The sequence below is a fragment of the Drosophila subpulchrella genome, chromosome 2L (assembly GCF_014743375.2).
Source record: "Drosophila subpulchrella strain 33 F10 #4 breed RU33 chromosome 2L, RU_Dsub_v1.1 Primary Assembly, whole genome shotgun sequence".
NCBI classification, from domain to species: domain Eukaryota; kingdom Metazoa; phylum Arthropoda; class Insecta; order Diptera; family Drosophilidae; genus Drosophila; species Drosophila subpulchrella.
The window spans coordinates 12,870,138-12,888,146 of record NC_050610.1 but is presented as its reverse complement, the minus strand read 5'-3'; the positions used below and the strand labels follow the sequence as shown (position 1 = coordinate 12,888,146).

The 18,009-nt window shown below is 40.7% G+C and overlaps 4 protein-coding genes across 4 annotated transcripts in view; 2 read left to right on the top strand and 2 right to left on the bottom strand.

Annotated features, from left to right (window-relative positions):
- Positions 1-40: 40 nt before the first annotated feature.
- Positions 41-6,103, top strand: LOC119546448 (serine/threonine-protein kinase SIK3). The gene is made up of 7 exons (XM_037852722.1): positions 41-265; positions 3,034-3,133; positions 3,194-3,311; positions 3,371-3,527; positions 3,745-3,853; positions 3,916-4,158; positions 5,289-6,103. Exons 3-7 carry the CDS (start codon positions 3,256-3,258, stop codon positions 6,101-6,103), a joined length of 1,380 nt encoding a protein of 459 aa, XP_037708650.1. The 5' UTR covers positions 41-265; positions 3,034-3,133; positions 3,194-3,255.
- An 816-nt stretch (positions 6,104-6,919) lies between these two features.
- On the bottom strand, positions 6,920-10,040 carry LOC119546449 (cysteine protease ATG4B). Its single transcript, XM_037852723.1, has 5 exons — positions 9,530-10,040; positions 8,632-8,974; positions 8,490-8,569; positions 7,876-8,424; positions 6,920-7,510 (listed from the first exon to the last, which is right to left on the bottom strand). Exons 1-5 carry the CDS (start codon positions 9,711-9,713, stop codon positions 7,428-7,430), a joined length of 1,239 nt encoding a protein of 412 aa, XP_037708651.1. The 5' UTR covers positions 9,714-10,040; the 3' UTR covers positions 6,920-7,427.
- A 174-nt stretch (positions 10,041-10,214) lies between these two features.
- Positions 10,215-13,035, bottom strand: LOC119548339 (protein asteroid). The gene is made up of 3 exons (XM_037855545.1): positions 12,427-13,035; positions 11,930-12,370; positions 10,215-11,873 (listed from the first exon to the last, which is right to left on the bottom strand). Exons 1-3 carry the CDS (start codon positions 12,958-12,960, stop codon positions 10,287-10,289), a joined length of 2,562 nt encoding a protein of 853 aa, XP_037711473.1. The 5' UTR covers positions 12,961-13,035; the 3' UTR covers positions 10,215-10,286.
- Positions 13,036-13,749: 714 nt separating this feature from the next.
- Positions 13,750-18,009, top strand: part of LOC119546508 (protein Star) — a 30,636-nt gene continuing 26,376 nt past the window's right edge. Inside the window, exon 1 of the mRNA XM_037852830.1 lies at positions 13,750-14,695. The gene's annotated coding sequence lies outside the window, so the exon portion shown is untranslated. The remainder of the gene's footprint in view (positions 14,696-18,009) is intronic.

The window sequence follows — 18,009 nt, the reverse complement described above, 5'->3', positions numbered from 1 at the left end:
AAACAAAAGGACTGGGAGGACCAACAAGTTGCCAACCCCAAACCAATCAGGAACCCAATTCCCAGGAAGTGAAAGCAGCAAAACGGCAGCCGTGGATACCAACGCGCTGCGCAGCTCAGCCACTGTGAAAGTGACGTCGGCGCCGCCGCCGCCGCCGCCCCCCTCGACGACGACGCCCCTGACAATTTGTCAGCCGCCCCCGCCCACTCCGCCCTACCAGCGGCTAACCAAAGCGCTGCAATGCGATCCGCGCTGCGGCCACGAGGTGAGTGCAAATTGAAATGCCTGTGGCGGCGAAATCAAGGGGGGTCGTTTGCCTGCCACATCTCCTCCCTCCCCCCACCCCCCCTATAACTTTCTCCCACCTGTAAATTCAGGTGTTCCTGTTCTGCGAGTTGCGGCCATGGCGCGGTTAATGTCAATTACCCCCGCCATTAGACGCACCACTCCATGGCAGACCAACTTTTTAAATAAATTTTAAGTAATTTTATAAATGAGGTGTGCACTGTGAGGGGGGATTTCTACACACAAAAAAGTTTTATATAATATAATAATAATATAATAATGATAATAATAATATAATAATAATAGTAAAATGGTCCCAATCCATCGAATTGTTAGTTTGACCTAGGAAATAGTTACTCTCCCAATACCATATACACACAGCTTACCATTTTATGGTATTTTAACTATTAAATATCTATATTTTAATATAAATTTTACTCATATGTTTTTTTTGTGTGTGTATAGATGCGAAAATAGTTTTTAATTTAAATAAAATACAATACTTGACCTATTTTTATACCAAAAACCTGTCTTGACTTAACTGATATTTATAAAGTTATGTTTAAAATCTTATTTGACAGTTTATTTGTGTTAGAAAAACTTGGAATCTTTAAAATAGATGAAAATAATGATAAGCACTGTGGTTTTATGTAAAAGCCTTCGATAAAAAATAGATAACTACCTCAAATTTTTCAAGATTACATTTTAATTATTCGCCAAAGATTCCAATGATTAGTCTGTTAAGATTATCAGCTTATAAACCCCTTGTAGTTTATTACCCCATCAAAATATTTTATCACCATAAATAAGTGCCAATAACTGGGATACAAGTGCTTAGTTATATTCCATATCCAAACATCATAAAATCGTCGCTTAGATAATTTTGCTTTCCCAAGCATCCGTATCGTAAAACAAATTTCCTTCGGCATCCTTTTGTGATTTCGCATCCGTGAGGGCTGCAAATTGTTATTGCGGAATTTATCTTCGCATTGTGTCATGAACTTATTGTGCCAGATTTGCGTGTCCTTGTGCATGATGAATTGTATCTCGTATACAAGTAGGTTTTGAATGCGACCAGAAGGGAACCTACCTCCAGCGCTCTGACGTCACAGTGTTAGCCAGGTTATTGTCGCTTGTTGTTTTTGGGCCATGTTCCGTGTAGGTGTGCCCCCCCTTTGAGTGTGTTTGTGTATCTGTGTGTTAGCTAATACACAAACCCTCTGCTGCAGCGGTGCAATTATATATGGGTTCAAGGCTAATTTGCTTGTGCAGCAATGGCGTTGTCAGGTTATACACTGGAAAAAATTAATATTTTTATAAATAAAGAGTAAAATATTATATTAAAAAAATGTATATAAATGTGTAGAAATATATATGATGGAATGTCTATTAGTTCTTAGGAATTTAAATCCATAACAAGGATAATTTGTATTACAACATTATAATATTATAAATAAACGACTTGGAAAGGTAATTATTTTTAAATGTAAGAAAATCAATTAAAATTTTTTAAATTATAAAACCTTTTTTAACAAGGAAAACATGTAGAATTATAAAAAATTAAATTGGGGGTGTTACACAAATCACTAGGGTTTTAAAATCACTTTTATATATAGTTTTACAGACTTATGATATGCATTGAATGCGGAAAGGTTGATTTTTTTATTATTTTTTGTTTAAAAGTGTATATTTATTCATTATTAACGATATACTGCTACCTATGTGGCAGCTTGAGCAGGTTATAAAGTTGTTTTATTTATAAATGCATTATACTTATAAAACAAAAATATTTTTGCAGACCTTAAGACACCAAAAATTTATTTAAAAGTGATATCATAAGTCTAGTGATTAGTGTGGTACACAATTCTAAATTTTGTTGTATCTATTAAATTTGTAAATGTATAGCATTCAATAGATTTTTCCCTGTGCAATTAAGGGATTTGTTGTCTTTGTGTGAGCTCATTCACCGCCTGTTTGGGATTTGCGTTGCAGAATGCGCGTGTGACCGACCGCCAGCTATCCGCATTACGTATACGCCGCGTTGCGCTCGCTCGTTGCTTAATTAACGCCCGCCTCCCTCTCGATGGCTCGAAAAGGTGGATTAGAGAACAAGAACACCCTGAAAGCCAAGTGGTGAAAGGAACGGCAAGCAACAAGCAAAAAGCGGCCACGTCAAGTGCACAGGGCACAGTTCAAATTACATTAACGAAAAAACAAGTGTACCGCACTTGACCTTGGCCAATTGCAAGACCAAGAATGCCTGAACGGAAGCTTTCGGGGGCGCCAGTGCATAAATTACGGGCACCGAGCTTCTGGCCGGAATGGGAGCAGCCAATGTTAATTGCTAGAACATGTGTATACCGAGGAGTATCAAATAATCGCTGCCTCGGATTACTTAACCTTAAGACAAGCCTTGTCCCTGAGGGAAATGTTCCGGAAATGCTGCATATTTTGACATTAGTTTGATGAAAGCACAGCTAGAAATTTGAGTTTTATGATGGCTGAATTCTTTATGTGAAGGAAATAAAAGTTTATAGGGTTGCTTAAAGGTTACAAGGGTTGGTAAAAAAATATTTATGCAAATAAAATATGTCTGATAGTTACAAATTTATATTTTAAGAGTGTATTTTATTTGGAGGAAAGGTTACACAGGCTGAAGAAAAATATTTGTATGCAAATCGAATATTTCTGAAAGTTGTACAATATGTCTCTTATATATTTTCTTATTTATTTTATTCCCTTTTTTAGGTAACCATCGGCCGTCGCATTGGCCTCTACAGATTTTGTGGCGACATCGGACGCGGCAACTTCTCCAAAGTGAAGCTCGCTGTCCACCAACTGACGCGTGGTGAGCCCCAAAAACCTTAGGGATATTATCCTGATCAGATATTAATCAGCCAAATTGCAGACAAAGTGGCCATTAAGGTGGTGGACCTGGATCGGGCCGGACTCGATGCCAAGGCGCTGCGAATGCTGTCCAGCGAGATAGCCACCCTCGAGTGTGTTCATCACCCAAATATACTGAGGTGGCAACGAAACCCATCCTTATTATATATTGGGTCTACATTTTAAACATTTCTTGTAGGCTTTTCGAGGTGGTGGAGACTTTGGGGCGGGTCTATCTGGTCACGGAATGGATTCGTGGCGGTGAGCTCTACAACCATATTACCCAAGGCGGTCCTCTGAGGGAGATTCATGCGGCTCCTTTATTGAAACAGCTTTTGCTGGCTGTCAAACATATGGTAAGCTTGCATACAAATGAATTATGGTAAATATAATTCAATTGTATCTCAAACGTAAATCCACATTTTTCATTTGGGAATAATTCGTTTTAAAGCTTAATTTGACAGAGAGATTTATGGCTGCTTTTTATATTAATATTTATCAATTATTTATCGTGGATTTTATTTATGACTTTGCAAATTCTGTGAAATTAATTGAATTTTATTTAATTTACAGCACAGCTTGGGCTACGTGCATCGAGATATTAAAGCGGAAAATGTCCTGCTCCTCTCGGAAGATCGCCTGAAGCTGGCCGATTTCGGTTTCAGCACCCAACTTATCAATGGTAGGGGGTCAACAACCCGTTGATGCCGTCAGCAAGCTTATCAATTTCATGCTCTTTGACAGGTGCCAATCAAAAGCTCGACACGTTCTGCGGCTCGCCTCCGTATGCCGCGCCCGAGCTCTTTTCCGATGACCATTATATCGGAGCCCCCGTGGATGTGTGGGCCCTCGGCATCCTGCTCTACTTCATGGTGGTTGGGAACATGCCCTTCCGGGCACCCACCATTCCCGGCCTGAAGTCGGCCATTCTCAAGGGCGACTATCTGCTGCCCGGACAGCTCAGTTTGCCCTGCATAAGACTAATACGTAAGTGGTTGATAAACTCAAATATGTCTAAATATATTGAAAATATTAGTCTGTGAAATATTCTTTAAATAAGTTTTCATTTTGGTTGATAAAGATCTAAGCTTTCCTAAAAATTGAAATTCTTTTTTTTGAGGTGTCTAAAAGTATGCTTCGAAATATTTTAAACTCAGAACTGAATGAATTCAGAAATACGACTATACTTTTTTCACTGCATACTTTTAGGCACCTAAAATTAGAGAATATAAAGTAATAATATAAAATAATATTCTTTAATTAAGTTTTCATTTTGGTTGATAAAGAACTAACCTTTCCTAATAATTGAAATTATTTTTTTAGATGTCTAAAAGTATGCTTCGAAATATTTTAAGCTCAGAACTACAATGAATTTATTCAAAAAGACGGCTATACTTTTTTCACTGCATACTTTTAGGCACCTAAAAATTAGAATTAAATAATAAAATATAGTTGTAATTATTATAACAAAACAGAGAAGATAAAAATATAAAATATAATAAAAAATATTATTCTTTAAATAAGTTATAACTTTGGTTGATAAAGAACTAACCTTTCCTAACAATTGAAATTAATATTTTTAGGTGCATAAAAGTATGCTTCGAAATATTTTCAACTCAAAACTACAATGAATTTATTCAAAAAGACGTCTATACTTTTTCATTGCATACTTTTAGGCACCTAAATATAGAATTAAATAATAAAAAGTAGTTGTAATTATTATAACAAAACAGAGAAGATAATAATATAAAATAATAATATAAAATATTATTCGTTAAAAAGTTTTAATTTTTGTTGATAAAAAACTAACCTTTCCTAATAATTGAAATTAATTTTTTAGGTGTCTAAAAGTATGCTTCGAAATATTTTCAACTCAGAACTACAATGAATTTATTCAGAAAGACGACAATACTTATTTCACTGCATACTATTAAGCACCTAGAATTAGAATTAAATAAAAAGTAGTAGTAATTAATATATCAAAGTATCTATCTACTTTATAAAATCGATTTATCTATAATAAAAATTAAATCATTTATGAGACTTTTTTTCATAATATTCGATTTTTGATTACTCTTTCCTTTATAAATAAATCGAATGTTTTCATTTGTTTCCAGAACGCATCCTGATCCACATACCCGCCCATCGGCCCACAATTGACGACATGCTGAACAGCCAGTTTATAACCTGTCCCAAACTGAGTGCGGACCTGATGCAGTGGGAAATCAACCAGCACAGCAAGCCGGTCAAGCGATCGATCTTCTGGGTGCGCAGCAAATCGCATCGGCTGAGGAAATCAGCCTCCCTAAGGGATCGATATGTGGAGGTGGTCAAGAAGCCGGCCATAAGTATGAACACCCGACAGCAGGACGAGATGTTTGTGCAGAATTTCCTGCAACCGATCGAGATTGGGCACGAGCTAATGCTCCAGGGATCTAGTCAGCTGAAGGAACCACAATCCACCGAACAGGCCAAGCGCCCAACCAGGAGATACATGTTCTGTGGCAGTCTCAAGAAGAAGGTCACGCCCATGGAAACGGAGCCGGAAAAGCAGTTGGCCAACGGTGGACAATGTGGGTCGGCCAAGATCAATCCGTGGAATGTGGAGGTGGCCGAGGATTGTCCTCTGTTCAAGAACTACGATGCGGAGACGGGCAGCTGCGTGATGTTGCCCACGAACACCGAGGATCTCAGCCAGCTGGGAGCACTGGAGTTCGAGGCTAGGCAAATCTTAGCCGAGTTGGGATTGTCCTCCGAGATGCTAATCAATGCCAGGCAGAGTGGACCCCGTTCCGACATCATTGGCGCCTACAGGATCGTGGTCAATCGGTTGCAAAAGCAATCCTGGCTGGCAAGGAAGCATGTGGAAATGGCCCTCCACACTGAGCCCAAGGCGGAGAAGCGGATTGAGCGATCGTGCTGCATACTCTAAGACATCCGCGAATAGTTGTTGAATGTTTAAATTTACTCTACTGGTTCTATTGGTCCTGGAGTTCCCCCGAAGGGAAAGGCAAACTTGGTTTTCTATGGCATTTTATCATGAAAGGAGTTACTTCCTTAACCCTTCCTTGGAAAAGAAAAGCGTAGGTTCAAAGAACTTCAAGCTGTATTAAAAAAGGTAGCTTAAAAGAAAATCTTTTATACTAGAGGCTTGTTTATTTCAATCAGCTTTTTATTACGATTCAATATCCTAATTGTTATTATTAAAAACATACCGAATTTGAAGCAGAATATTGAGATTAGCAAATTTTAGAGTGAATATTCTTAAAATCGTCGAGAAGAATTGCTGTATTTAATTGGATACGTAGAGGAGTTAAAACAAGATTAGTTTCTATTTCTGAAAAACCATAATTAAATTGAAGAGGCTTAGAAGGTCATAATTAGATAAATAAAATATAAATGTTTCGCTTGAATACGAATAGAAGGAAGGAAAACTTTAATGATTTGTGCTGCGGCAGCACGCAAAACAATGAAATATGGAAATCCAAATGGATATTTTGGAAAATCCGTGTTTGCCTTTCTGCGGGAATGAAGCCAGGAGACCACAGAACAAGCCCAATTAGTGTCAATTTGCCAGCTGCATAGGCGCGAGTTTGTTGTTAACGTATGTAGTCTCCTACATTCTTTCCTTGGTTACTCAGTCGAGAATGTTCCTTATTTCGTGTAGCTTCAGTTTGTCCAACCGTTGAGTCCAGAGGCGGATAGCAAAGTTGATATATACATATATATATATATAGAGATATATACATATAGTCCAAGTATTATGTATTTAGTTGTTGGTCCATTTTTGAGCATATACAGACGAATATACGAAACGAATATGAATATTATGAATATAAACATATAATTACACACTTGGCTAAGGCGATCGATCTCATCGAGTCTTCAATGTACAACGTTGCATAAAAATGTTTAATTGATCATCAAAAAAGCGAGTGTGTCCGTCTGTAAGTGACACTCTGTGTGTGTTTTTTGCCAAATTGTCTCCCGTGGAGTCAATCGCGTACAATAAAGCAGCATTATGAATCGCTAAGAATCGCATTCGTACAAATCGTAAACATACTAAAATCTAAATCTCAACCACTCGTCTAATTATGCACTTTAGCCTTAGTTTATTGCATTTGCAGCATCCGCACGGGGGGCTCATCCTCGTCCTCGTCCACCTCCACATCCACCTGCTCATCGGCTGCTCCACTTTCGCCTGGCTGGGCTTCATCTGTTCTGGTGCGGCGCAGGCGCTCCACCGGCGACCCCTCTCAAATGACGGCGCTCTCACTGGGTTTTTTGCCGCTGCCGCTGGCGCCGCTGCAGCCGGCGTCGCTGTCTTTGCCGCTCTCCTCTGTAAAATGGAGTGAATTGATAAGGCGGTTTGAGTGAAATGCGAGTGGAATCTATGAGGTTGCTGAATCCGACTGGGGGATACCAAGCATTAAATAGTTTAAGACAGTTCAAAAAGGCGTTGTCCTACATAAATTCTTTTAAAGGAAAAGAAACACTACTGCAAATCATATTAATTCTTTAAAAGACCTAAGCCCGGTAAGTAAGTAAGTATATTTATAAAGAGGCTCCTAAACATATTCCATTATTTTCTTGCGTATTTAAATTACACAGTAAATAAGTCTAGATTATCTAAAAGAAATTATTTTACTACAAACAATTACCCTAGTATCATATTACCATCTCAAATACCATCCCCCCGCTTACCAACTATGGCAAAAGAGTCCGAATCCGAGGTGCCCGCGGGCCAATCAATATCCGGCATGGTGGGCCAATCGATGTCCTCCGTTGTATCCCAATCGACGGCGCGCGTTTGGCTAATCTCAAAGAGAGCCGGCGAACAGAGGCTAAGTACTTCCTCCCTGAACTTCGTTAGTAGGGATTCAAAGCTGTCACTGGTTTTGCAAAGGAAACAAACCGCCAGCGAGGGATCCATGGCGGAGAAGCTCAGGCGAGCAGCATGCTTTTGATGGTAGGTTTCGTCGTAATCTTGTTCTCCCGCCACCGTTTTCTGGCCCACCACACCCGTTCGTTGCGTGGTGTGCGGATCCAGGTAGAGGACCTCATCGTCCACATAACCCAGGAAGTACAGAGCCTGATTGGGCCGACCGCCGATCATGCCACAACTGCTATCGAGTTCAAGGCAGCGCTTTAAAGCAGGCACATAAAGCGGGTTAATGTCTGTGATGCCAAGGCGCAGGGGGATGACGAGCAGCAGGGGCTTCCAAGAGCCGCCTCCCTCAAGACATGAGGAGTCTACGAGATAAGAAATATAATAAGTAGGGCATTTCTTAGAAATGAGTAAAATATGTAACACTTACATACGTCATCCAGAACTACTGTGCTGTCCATGGCCACATGTACCGCCAGTGAGCTCCAGTCGTCGAAGCGCACTAGTTTTCTGCAATTATCAAAACGATATAACACCTTTCCTCCACGTACAGTACAAAGATTTGCTCTTACTTGAGTATCTGGGCCACTGTATTCGGTCCCAGCCACTCGCCCACTGCTTTGTTTTGGGATTCTCCCATCAGGGCGATCTGGTGTATGGAGTAATAGCTATTCCTAACGTCTTCGAAACGGTTTACGATCTTGAGGTAGGTGGCATCACGGCAGTCCGGCGTCCAGAACCAGTCGCGACCCAAATGCAGGTCGATCAGAGCCTGGGCGAGCACCATCTGACCGCAGCGGAGCATGCAACCCCAGCCCTTGTCCGAGGTGAGCTGGACTTCACCCAAAGGCGAGAAACCATGGCGGTAGGTGCACCACAGCCGGGATTGAATGTCCTGTCGGATGCGCTCGAGTTCTGGAAAATAAGAAAATTGTATTTAACATTTAAGGATATTTATAAAAGGTATTGCTAAAACATGTTCCTTAAACCTACTTTTAAACATAGACAGATGTGTAGAAATTTCTTTGGTTTTAATTATATGTATTTTTAAATGTATAATATTGAATAAAACATAAAAACAAATGCTAATTAAAAGAGTTTTGCTAAAAATGATCCCTAAACTTATATTTAAACGTCAAAAAATGGGTAGAAATTTTATAGACTTCAATTATAAATAGTTTTTAATGAATAATATGGAATAAAACAGAACAACAAGTGGTAATAACTACTTTTTTTAGTAATAACCATATTTTGATCCAATGCAAAACCTTATAACTCTTGGAAACTCGCATATGATCGATCTATATCTATAACAAGCATTACTAAGTGATCTAAGATAACCCCACGACGCTGATATATGTGTTCCCAGTATATACAAGATATCTTGCATGGTAATCCCCTTATGACTCATCCTGTCCCCAATATGCTACATCCGTATCCATGTAGCACCCCCAGATGACTTTATCTTACCCTGTATGGCGTTGTACTTCCTCCCCAGGACCCACACATCGGTGTTCCGGCGCGGGATGTCCTCCGGCTCTCCGCTGCCCACCGCCTGACCAACGGCGCTGGCCAGGACGCTGTCCGGTCCCAGGTACGCCTCGAAGACGCTCTCCATGATCCGCGCTAGCTGGTCGCTGAGCCCAACCAGCATCTACTGCCCGCTGGGATGGGAATGGGGCGGACACCAGGGGAGCAGAGCACCTCCTACCTCCTACGCTTCCGTTCTGCGGTTTAATTGCCTGCCAATGACGTTCCGCTTTTCGGCTGGGGCCTTTGTTTTGGCCTTTGTTTTCGCTGGTAGCAATGCTCCTGCCTTTGGCCCGAGGTCACAGAGGTCTCATTTGTTGTTGGCAGTGACGGGCGCTGATTACAAACTAAGCGATTACCAACTTTTGATCAGTCTGCGGCGCGTTTAGTTTGGTTTATTTTTCTTCGTTTTTTTTGTGTGTTGATTACAACGATAACAGCAGTGACGTAGCTGTTAGTGTGACCGCAGCTGTTGTATAAAACCACCTAAATGCAGACTTAACATGGGAATAACATAGGAAATAACAGTATTTTTTGAAAATGTAGGTTAACGAGTTTTTAGAACCTGGTTTTTCAGGTTTTCATCATATAATACCAGTGAGGCATAAATAATTAATTAAATTAATTCAAGGTATATTTCATTTGTATTAAAAACAAAGTATAAACTTAAGAATTGCACTAATTAACTATCAGTAATCTACGCTACTTTAAGCGCGCAGAATTTGTTGTTCAAATCAAAGAACTCTTCTTCCGGATCAGCATCCTTGACCATATCCGCATTGGGATCCGCATTAGACTCCTTTGCCTCCGCTTTCCTGGTTGCCTGACGCTGCTTCTTTAGTCGCTTCTTTTGCTGTGCCTTCACTGCCGTCTGATCCACCTCCAATCTCTTCCAATGTGGAATAAACTCCGCACACCAGTCGTACAAATAGCAATAGAAATCATTCATCATCTTGGAGTCGGGCAGCAGAAAGTTCTCCACATGGTAGCGGACATCTGCGCGATTTCTCAGGAGATCGTACATATTGTAGAGAAAGGCACCGCAATAAAGTTGATTCATTCTAGGACTTAGCAGTGGAAAGTCCAAAAGTGAGTTGAGTCCATTGAGTTGATAGACCACAGCCTGAAATTCTGCAAAGGCGTGGATGACCGTCGTCGAATACAAATCAAACTTCTTCTTGAAGATCTCCTGCATGTGAAAATGAGGCAGCAGACGTTCTTGGGTTAAATAGCAATCCGATTTCGGCACATGTTCCATTCGATCTGGTATTGAGAGCTCTAGGAGAGCGGGTTTAATTCCGCGCTTAACTCCTTCGGCGGCTTCTTTGTTCCTCACTGCTCGTTCTGCCTTTAATGTCTTGCCAAATCTCTTGCGGAACGCTTTCTCCTCCCTTTCAGCCGGTATTTTAACATCAATTGTTCGCAGCACAAGCAAACTTAGGATCAGCGCGTGGAGATGCACTAGATCACAGTGTTCCGAGCGATGTAACCAATAGATAATGGCCAGGAAGTACAGCCTCAAGTCCTCGGGCAGTTCATCCAGCTTGCTGAACAACTTTTCCGTATCCACATACGGAATATTGGCTTCAAATACAGCCCGCAGATGCCTTGGATCCGGGTTAGCTGGTTCAAACGCATAAGCAGGCTCCTTCTCAATGGGTATCTTAATATACCTCACATTCGTCACTCGAAGAGCTCTAGTGAGGTAACTAAACTCGATAGGGAGTGGTGAACCCTCCACATCAATTTCTGGCTCCGTTTTCGCACCCTCCACATGATGGAGTAGGGAAAACACGTAGTTCAGGATGGGCAGGGCCAGTTCATTGGAGTCGTGGAAGGGAAAGTGCTCGATCTGTGGGTTGTTGATGTACTTGCGCAGGTACATAAGGTCCACAAAGTAGCGGGACAGGTGAGCTGGGTATAGTTTGTCCAGGAACCACTGTGGAAAGAGTAGGGTTTTGTCCTCCACTTCCACTTCTTCCGTTTCCTCTTCCTCTTCATCTTCACCTGAATCAGCTTCTTGGTTTTCAGCTGGCTCCTCGTCTTGTTGCTCCTCCTCCTGGTTTTCAGCCTCCTCCTGATCTTCGATTTCTTCACCATCTGATATGTTTTCATTCACACTGGCCAACTCTTCTTCATCACTTAGTTCATCTTCACTGGCTGGTTCTATATAAGGAAAAGCATTATCGTAGTGCTCCTCGAAAAAGTCATAGGCATGACACAACTCATTGGAGTAACCAGAAATGGCTGCATTGACCTGGGACGTTAGAGATTCTCGCTGGTTCTGCAAGAATATTGTTAATTAGTGAAAAGAATGCATAGGTGTCTCAGAGGACTAACCTTTTTCAATCTCGACAGCACTTTGGCCAACGCAGACTCGGCTGTTTCTTCTTTAAGCCAGGTGAGGATGACTGCTATGCGTTTCTGCTGAATCTTCAGCTTGCGACTTCGGCCTGCTTTGCCCATTCCGGCGGCAAAGAAGTTCTTGAAGGCGCCGCGGGCAATGTAATCGTTGCCCAGAAGAGCAGCAAAAAGCGGCAGTTTCTCGGGACTCAAAGTGCTGCGCCCGCAGAGATGAGACACTCGGTAGATGCAGCAGTCGAGGTACTTGTAGGTCTTGGTATTCCCTTTTGGAATCGCTGTCTGCTCGGAGGTTTGTATTCCAGCCACAATCTTGTTAGCCTTGGTGCGCTTCTCCACATTCTTGGCCTCGTTGCGACGTAGATCCCGTGAGTCCTTCTGCTTGCCGTTGTTCTTGTCCTTCACCTGTTTGGTGAGCACCTGGGGGGCATAAAAATGTTGAACTTATGTTGGGTTATTAATGATATAATACCTACCTTTACAGTGAGCGTAATCAGGGGTATGTACTTGACATTGTGAATGTAGAAATCCGAGTCGTACGAGAGCACTGGGCAGTTGAGTTTCCTGGCCAGGGCGGCCAGCTCGTCGTCCGCCTCAAAGACGCACCGCATCACTGGGACTCCGCAATCCCGCACTGCATCCACAAAGACCTCTTTTAGATGCAGGGGAAACAATGTGATGGAGGCATTCGGGTTTATCTTCTTGATCACGGATATCTTGCCCCTCAAGCGGGTGCTTACGGTCCGCAACTTGCGCTCCTCGTAGCCACCATCCATGAGGACATACGGCCGGATGTTGCACTCGGCCAGGACCTGGAAGAACTGCACCACAGCCCGGTAAAAGTCGTCGTAATCGCCGCCAAAAGCGGAGTAACTCCCGGCAACATCCTTGTACAGATTGCAGGACAGATTGTCGCCGTCGATGACCAAAGCCGTGGAGTGCAGTTCGTAGGGCTTCAGGTAGATCTCCGCACGCTGTGCTATGTAACTGGTTAGGCCGCGAACTCCCATTTTCCCGGCACTTGTTGATCCGCAGTTTATTTTATTTGTTTATTTTCCAATCAGAACCGCGAACGCGTGCTAGGAACAGTGTGGGAAAACACGGAAAAATACCGTATGTGCTGCGAGAGTATTTAGTATATTTGGCTGCCGGACGGTATAATTGATCTATCACTCCTCGGCCACACAGTAAAAGTATCGAGATTTTAGCAAGTTATCGATAGTATCGAATTAATCCAAATTAATACACAAATTCACCTAAATAACTAAGAAGTTCAACAAATAAATTTCATATTAATTCGACATAAGAATGATTTTTTGTGAAACGTATCGAGATTTTCTTTATGGTTTCAAAAGGATTTTTCATATTTTTATCACGACATTATTCCATTTATATACCAAGGGCTTAAAATCAAAATAAAAATAAATTCATTTGACATTTTAATGACGGTTTTCTGCAAATCAGCATTTTAAATTTTTATAAAAAATTACAAAATATGGAATTATGATAAAATGATAAAGTGGGCTATAATTCAAAACATAAATCTACGGAATAGTTCTTAATTGTGCTTTAAAATTCTGATAACATATTATATCCATTTTTTCAGTGGATAAATATTTAGTCAATTTGACATTATTTTCAAAAATTATATATTATCGATACGATATTTTTCACAACCCTAGAAAACATTAGACAACTAGTGGTGGGTATACTATCGTTACTATAACGATAGTTTTCAAACCACCGCTGGCTGGCTGGCTCCTCACCATCGATATTATCGATGGAATACCAGCTCTAGTGTTCAGTCGAATTTTTTTTCTCGGGTCGAACGCTTTACCGATTCCGAGTTTGTCTCGCTCTTCGTGCGCGCATTAAGAAAACGTAACATCGCGAGTGCAGAAAATTCGGCTGCCATTAACTACGATCCGCCCAACAAGGAGGAAAACTGGGAGTCTATACCCGAAAAACACACAGAGTGGAAATCAAATCATCGCCATTCAAATCGCCGAACGCGTGCATATATACGGGTTCCGTTGGTTCCGTTCCGTTTCTTGTCGCCTTTTCTTGCACACACTTTACCACTTTACCTTTGCGTCTCTCGTTCCGTTGCGTGAGTGTGTGTGTGTGCGTGCGTTCGTGTGTGTTGTTTTTGTGTCTTCGTTTAACTAAAACACAGGTAGAAAAGAAAAGCGAAGAAAACGAAAACCATGAGCGAAATATGAATATGAAATTAAGAAAATATAAAGAAACAAGAGCAGCAGAAAGCATCCAGTAGCAACAAACACACACGTTAATAACTTTTGTGCGTCTTTTGCATTCATTTCACAAAGTATTATTTTTCTCTTGGACTTTTCAACAACAACAACAACAACGGCAACATGAGTGAGAGAGCGAGAGCGAAGACCGTGATCACCGTATCGTGAATGAATATTTGTCAGTGTGTGCGAGGCGTGCTCTACGCACACACACCCGTACGTAAACAACACACACACACACACACACATTCGATCAAACTGTGTGTGTGCGGCATTTAATAAATAATTGTGTGCAAATAAATGTTCCAAAAAGAAATCGTTAAACAAAAACAACAACAGCAGCAGGAGGAAAAAACGTAAAGCAAAAGTGCGAAAATTCATCTTCGTCTTCGGAAAAGTCTAGTGTTTGTGTGTAGAATTCTTCTGGAGATTTGGAGCGTCTTCTTCTTTGGATACGGAACATCTATACTTCCCGCATTGCCGACAAAAGGTGAGTGGAAATCAAAGGGAAATCGCTTTCCCATTGGCCAAGGCCGTTCCGGGAAATCTGCGAGCGGTCCTGCCCACGTTTCCTGTCTTCCGCACATTTTCACACGTCCTGCAATTGCAATTTTCTCGTTTTTCCCATTTCTTCACTCCACTCCACATATTTTTCGGTGATTCCCACGCCTCTCTTTTATTTTTCGGGGCCAGGTATTTGCAGGTAGCCCAGGTGAAAAACCCTCGGGAAACCCGAAACAACCAGAGAATACCTCTGTTGGTGGGCCAAGAAAAACCAAAAAAAATGAAAAGTACAAGAATTGAAATGTTTTTCATGGCTGAAGAAACAGCGAAAATTGGGCGAAATTAGCCACCCGCTGGTTTCAGAAAATTGTTGGAAAAATATGAACACATCTCACTGGGGGAGAGATAAATCATCGTTATTATCATCTGTAGTTGCAATTTGGCACAATTTCTATATGACTATGCTCCCATTTGCCAGCCGATTATGTAATTTTCGACGCTGTGTGCTGTGAAATCAGGTTGATTTTCCATAAAGAAGGGGGTAATATTTTACATATATGCCGACGATCCGGCGACCGCCGACAGTTGCCAGCAATTTCCGGCGCTTTTTGGCAACTGGAAAATCGAGCACAAAAGTTCATCCCGGAGTTTTGGGAGCCGCAGAGTTCAGAGGCGTAGCCCTGCCAAAAAAAAAAAAATAGATTCCTCCGGTCACCCCTTCCCAAAACGCATTTCCCAAAGTGGTTTATAGTTTTCCTACAGCTGTTGCGACTGCGATTTTATGATTTTTACTGGTAACCAGGGGCGGAAAGACCAAGACAGGTTCGACAAGTTGATACCTCTTCAAGAACTGATTTTGGGATGTTATAATGGTTAGGATAAAGAGGGTTTCCTCTTCAAAAATCAATGAAGAACTTCAAAATTTTATAACTATCATTAAAATACCGCTGTAATATACCGCTTGAAGAATATTCCTTATTTTCTCTATACTTTTCTTTCCGGGTTTCCATATTATAATACCCTCAGCTACCCTATAATCACTGGGTACCATAAAAAGAGTTTGAATTTCAAATAAAATCCACTCTGTGACACACACACAAGTCCATTGGGGAGCAGCTGCTGTTTGTCTCTTTGTGTTTGGGTCTCAAATGACACTTGCCAACGCTGCTGCAGCACATAATTCCGAGTTCTGGAGAATTTCCTAGTAGGAAGTGCAGGGGCCACAGCAAAAACACCAGCAATAGTCGCACTTGACGAGTGTCTTTCCATGGCTATTGCCATCCCACTCTGGAAACGTAAATAGAGAGCCCAGATAAAGACCGATCCCGAACTTCCCCCAGTTGATTTTTCTGTAACTCGAATAAAACTGAGTTTCCCTATGAAATAGAAGTATATATATCTATACAATATCATTTTAAAAATGCAAGAACATTTTATTTCCTATGTCAACAACAAATTTACCCTCATTTGCAGTTTTATTTTCAACTTTTAGTTCATTTTCTAACGTTTTTTTTATATGACACATGGTTCGTGTAGGTGTCTCATCCTCCATTTTATTTGTTTTTGCACTTGTCCCGTTCCCATTTCCTTGCTCGTACTCCAGTTACTTGCCGTAATTGAGCAATTAAACAATTGTCTTTGATTAAATGTGCAAATTTGTCTAATGTTCTGCACTGAGTGTATCTGCAAAACGGATGTGACCGCTTAAAGCTGCGCTCAAATTGCCCGCGTGATTTGTCACTGATCTCACTTTCTCAATTGGCGATCTCTGCGATTTATGTTTTCTGTCTGGGCAATTATGCGTCATTATGGCAGTTGCATGGAGCGAACCGTTAGGTAAATGGCATCTATTGCAACAGTGGCCAGAATACTATACTATACTAATAATGACTGGGGAAATAATGGCCTATACCTTTGCCCATCTAATGCTTCTTGACCTACAAGCGGGCGGCCTCTCGCATTTCCTGCCCATTTTCATTTACTGTTAATTATTGTTTAGACGCAGGCAATTTGGGGAACAAAATGGGGGGAGGAGGCCTATAAGAAGAAGCAGCATTGGCTAATAAAAGCTTGCAAACAATTTCAAATTTCCAAATTGTTTGAAATGCAGCCCAGCTGGCAACAGAGAAAAAGAGGCAACCAAATCAACCCAAAAGCAACACGGCCATAACAACAATATTGCTCACACATTCATAATAGGCAAAACAAATGCGGTTAAAATAATAGTGAGTTTGGATACATATTTATTGAGTAAGATTTTCTAAGTAAGAGATGAGAATTTCGATCTTTGATTTATTGAAATTTCTAGAAATTTCATAAAATAAATAATATCCATATTTATTGGGTTCAAAATACGAAGAAAAGTAAAATCCAAAAAAAAATCGTTTTAGGTTTAGCGTCAAACTATTTTGAGCTTAGGAACTAGTTTAACTTTCCTGGATCACAAAAAAAACAAATACAAAATTTCATAAAGTAGAATAATACCCATATTTATTGGGTTCGAAGTACGAAGAAAAATAAAAACCAAAAAAAAAATCCTTCTAAGTTTAGCTTCAAACTATTTTGAACTTAGGAACTAGTTCTACTTTACTGGATCACAAAAAAAAACAAATAAGAAATTTCATATAATAAAAAATACCCATATTTATTGGGTTCGAAATTGGAACATTTTAAAATCTCCAAGTAAAAACCAAAAAAATTAGTTCTTAGTGTGGCTTTAACCAATTTTGAACTTAGGAACTAGATCAGCTTTCCTAGATCACAAAAAAATCAAATAGGATCGTTCGATTTTAGAACCAATTTTAATATTTTGACTATTTTTCAAATACTACCAAAATTTCTATATATTGGAGTGGCCTCCTCCATTATTTTGACCCCGACTGTACGCAATACACACAGAAACAACAAATAAAGTAATTATTTCCTTTCACATGGCGAGCTACCTCCAAAATCGGAAAGACATAAAGAAGAATATAAAAAGCGAAGAAGCCTCAAGACCCAAAAATAAAATCCAACAAAATCCGCTGTCGGCGTGGAGGCCTTTGTTGTTACTGTTGTTGTTCCTTCTGCTGCAGCGGCCCCAACACGTGCAATTGGGAGCGAGCGAGAGGGGTGGAGTGTGGGAGCGAGAGCAAACTATTAATAAAGTAATACCAGTACTACCATATCACTAGGGAGTGAGGCGATCGGTGGTATTTTTGCATTGATCTCTCACTCAATTGGCAAAAACGGAACTCGAAATGAATGAAATGTGTGAGTAAAGCCCATTGTGAATAGAAACACACATCTGTGGAATCTATT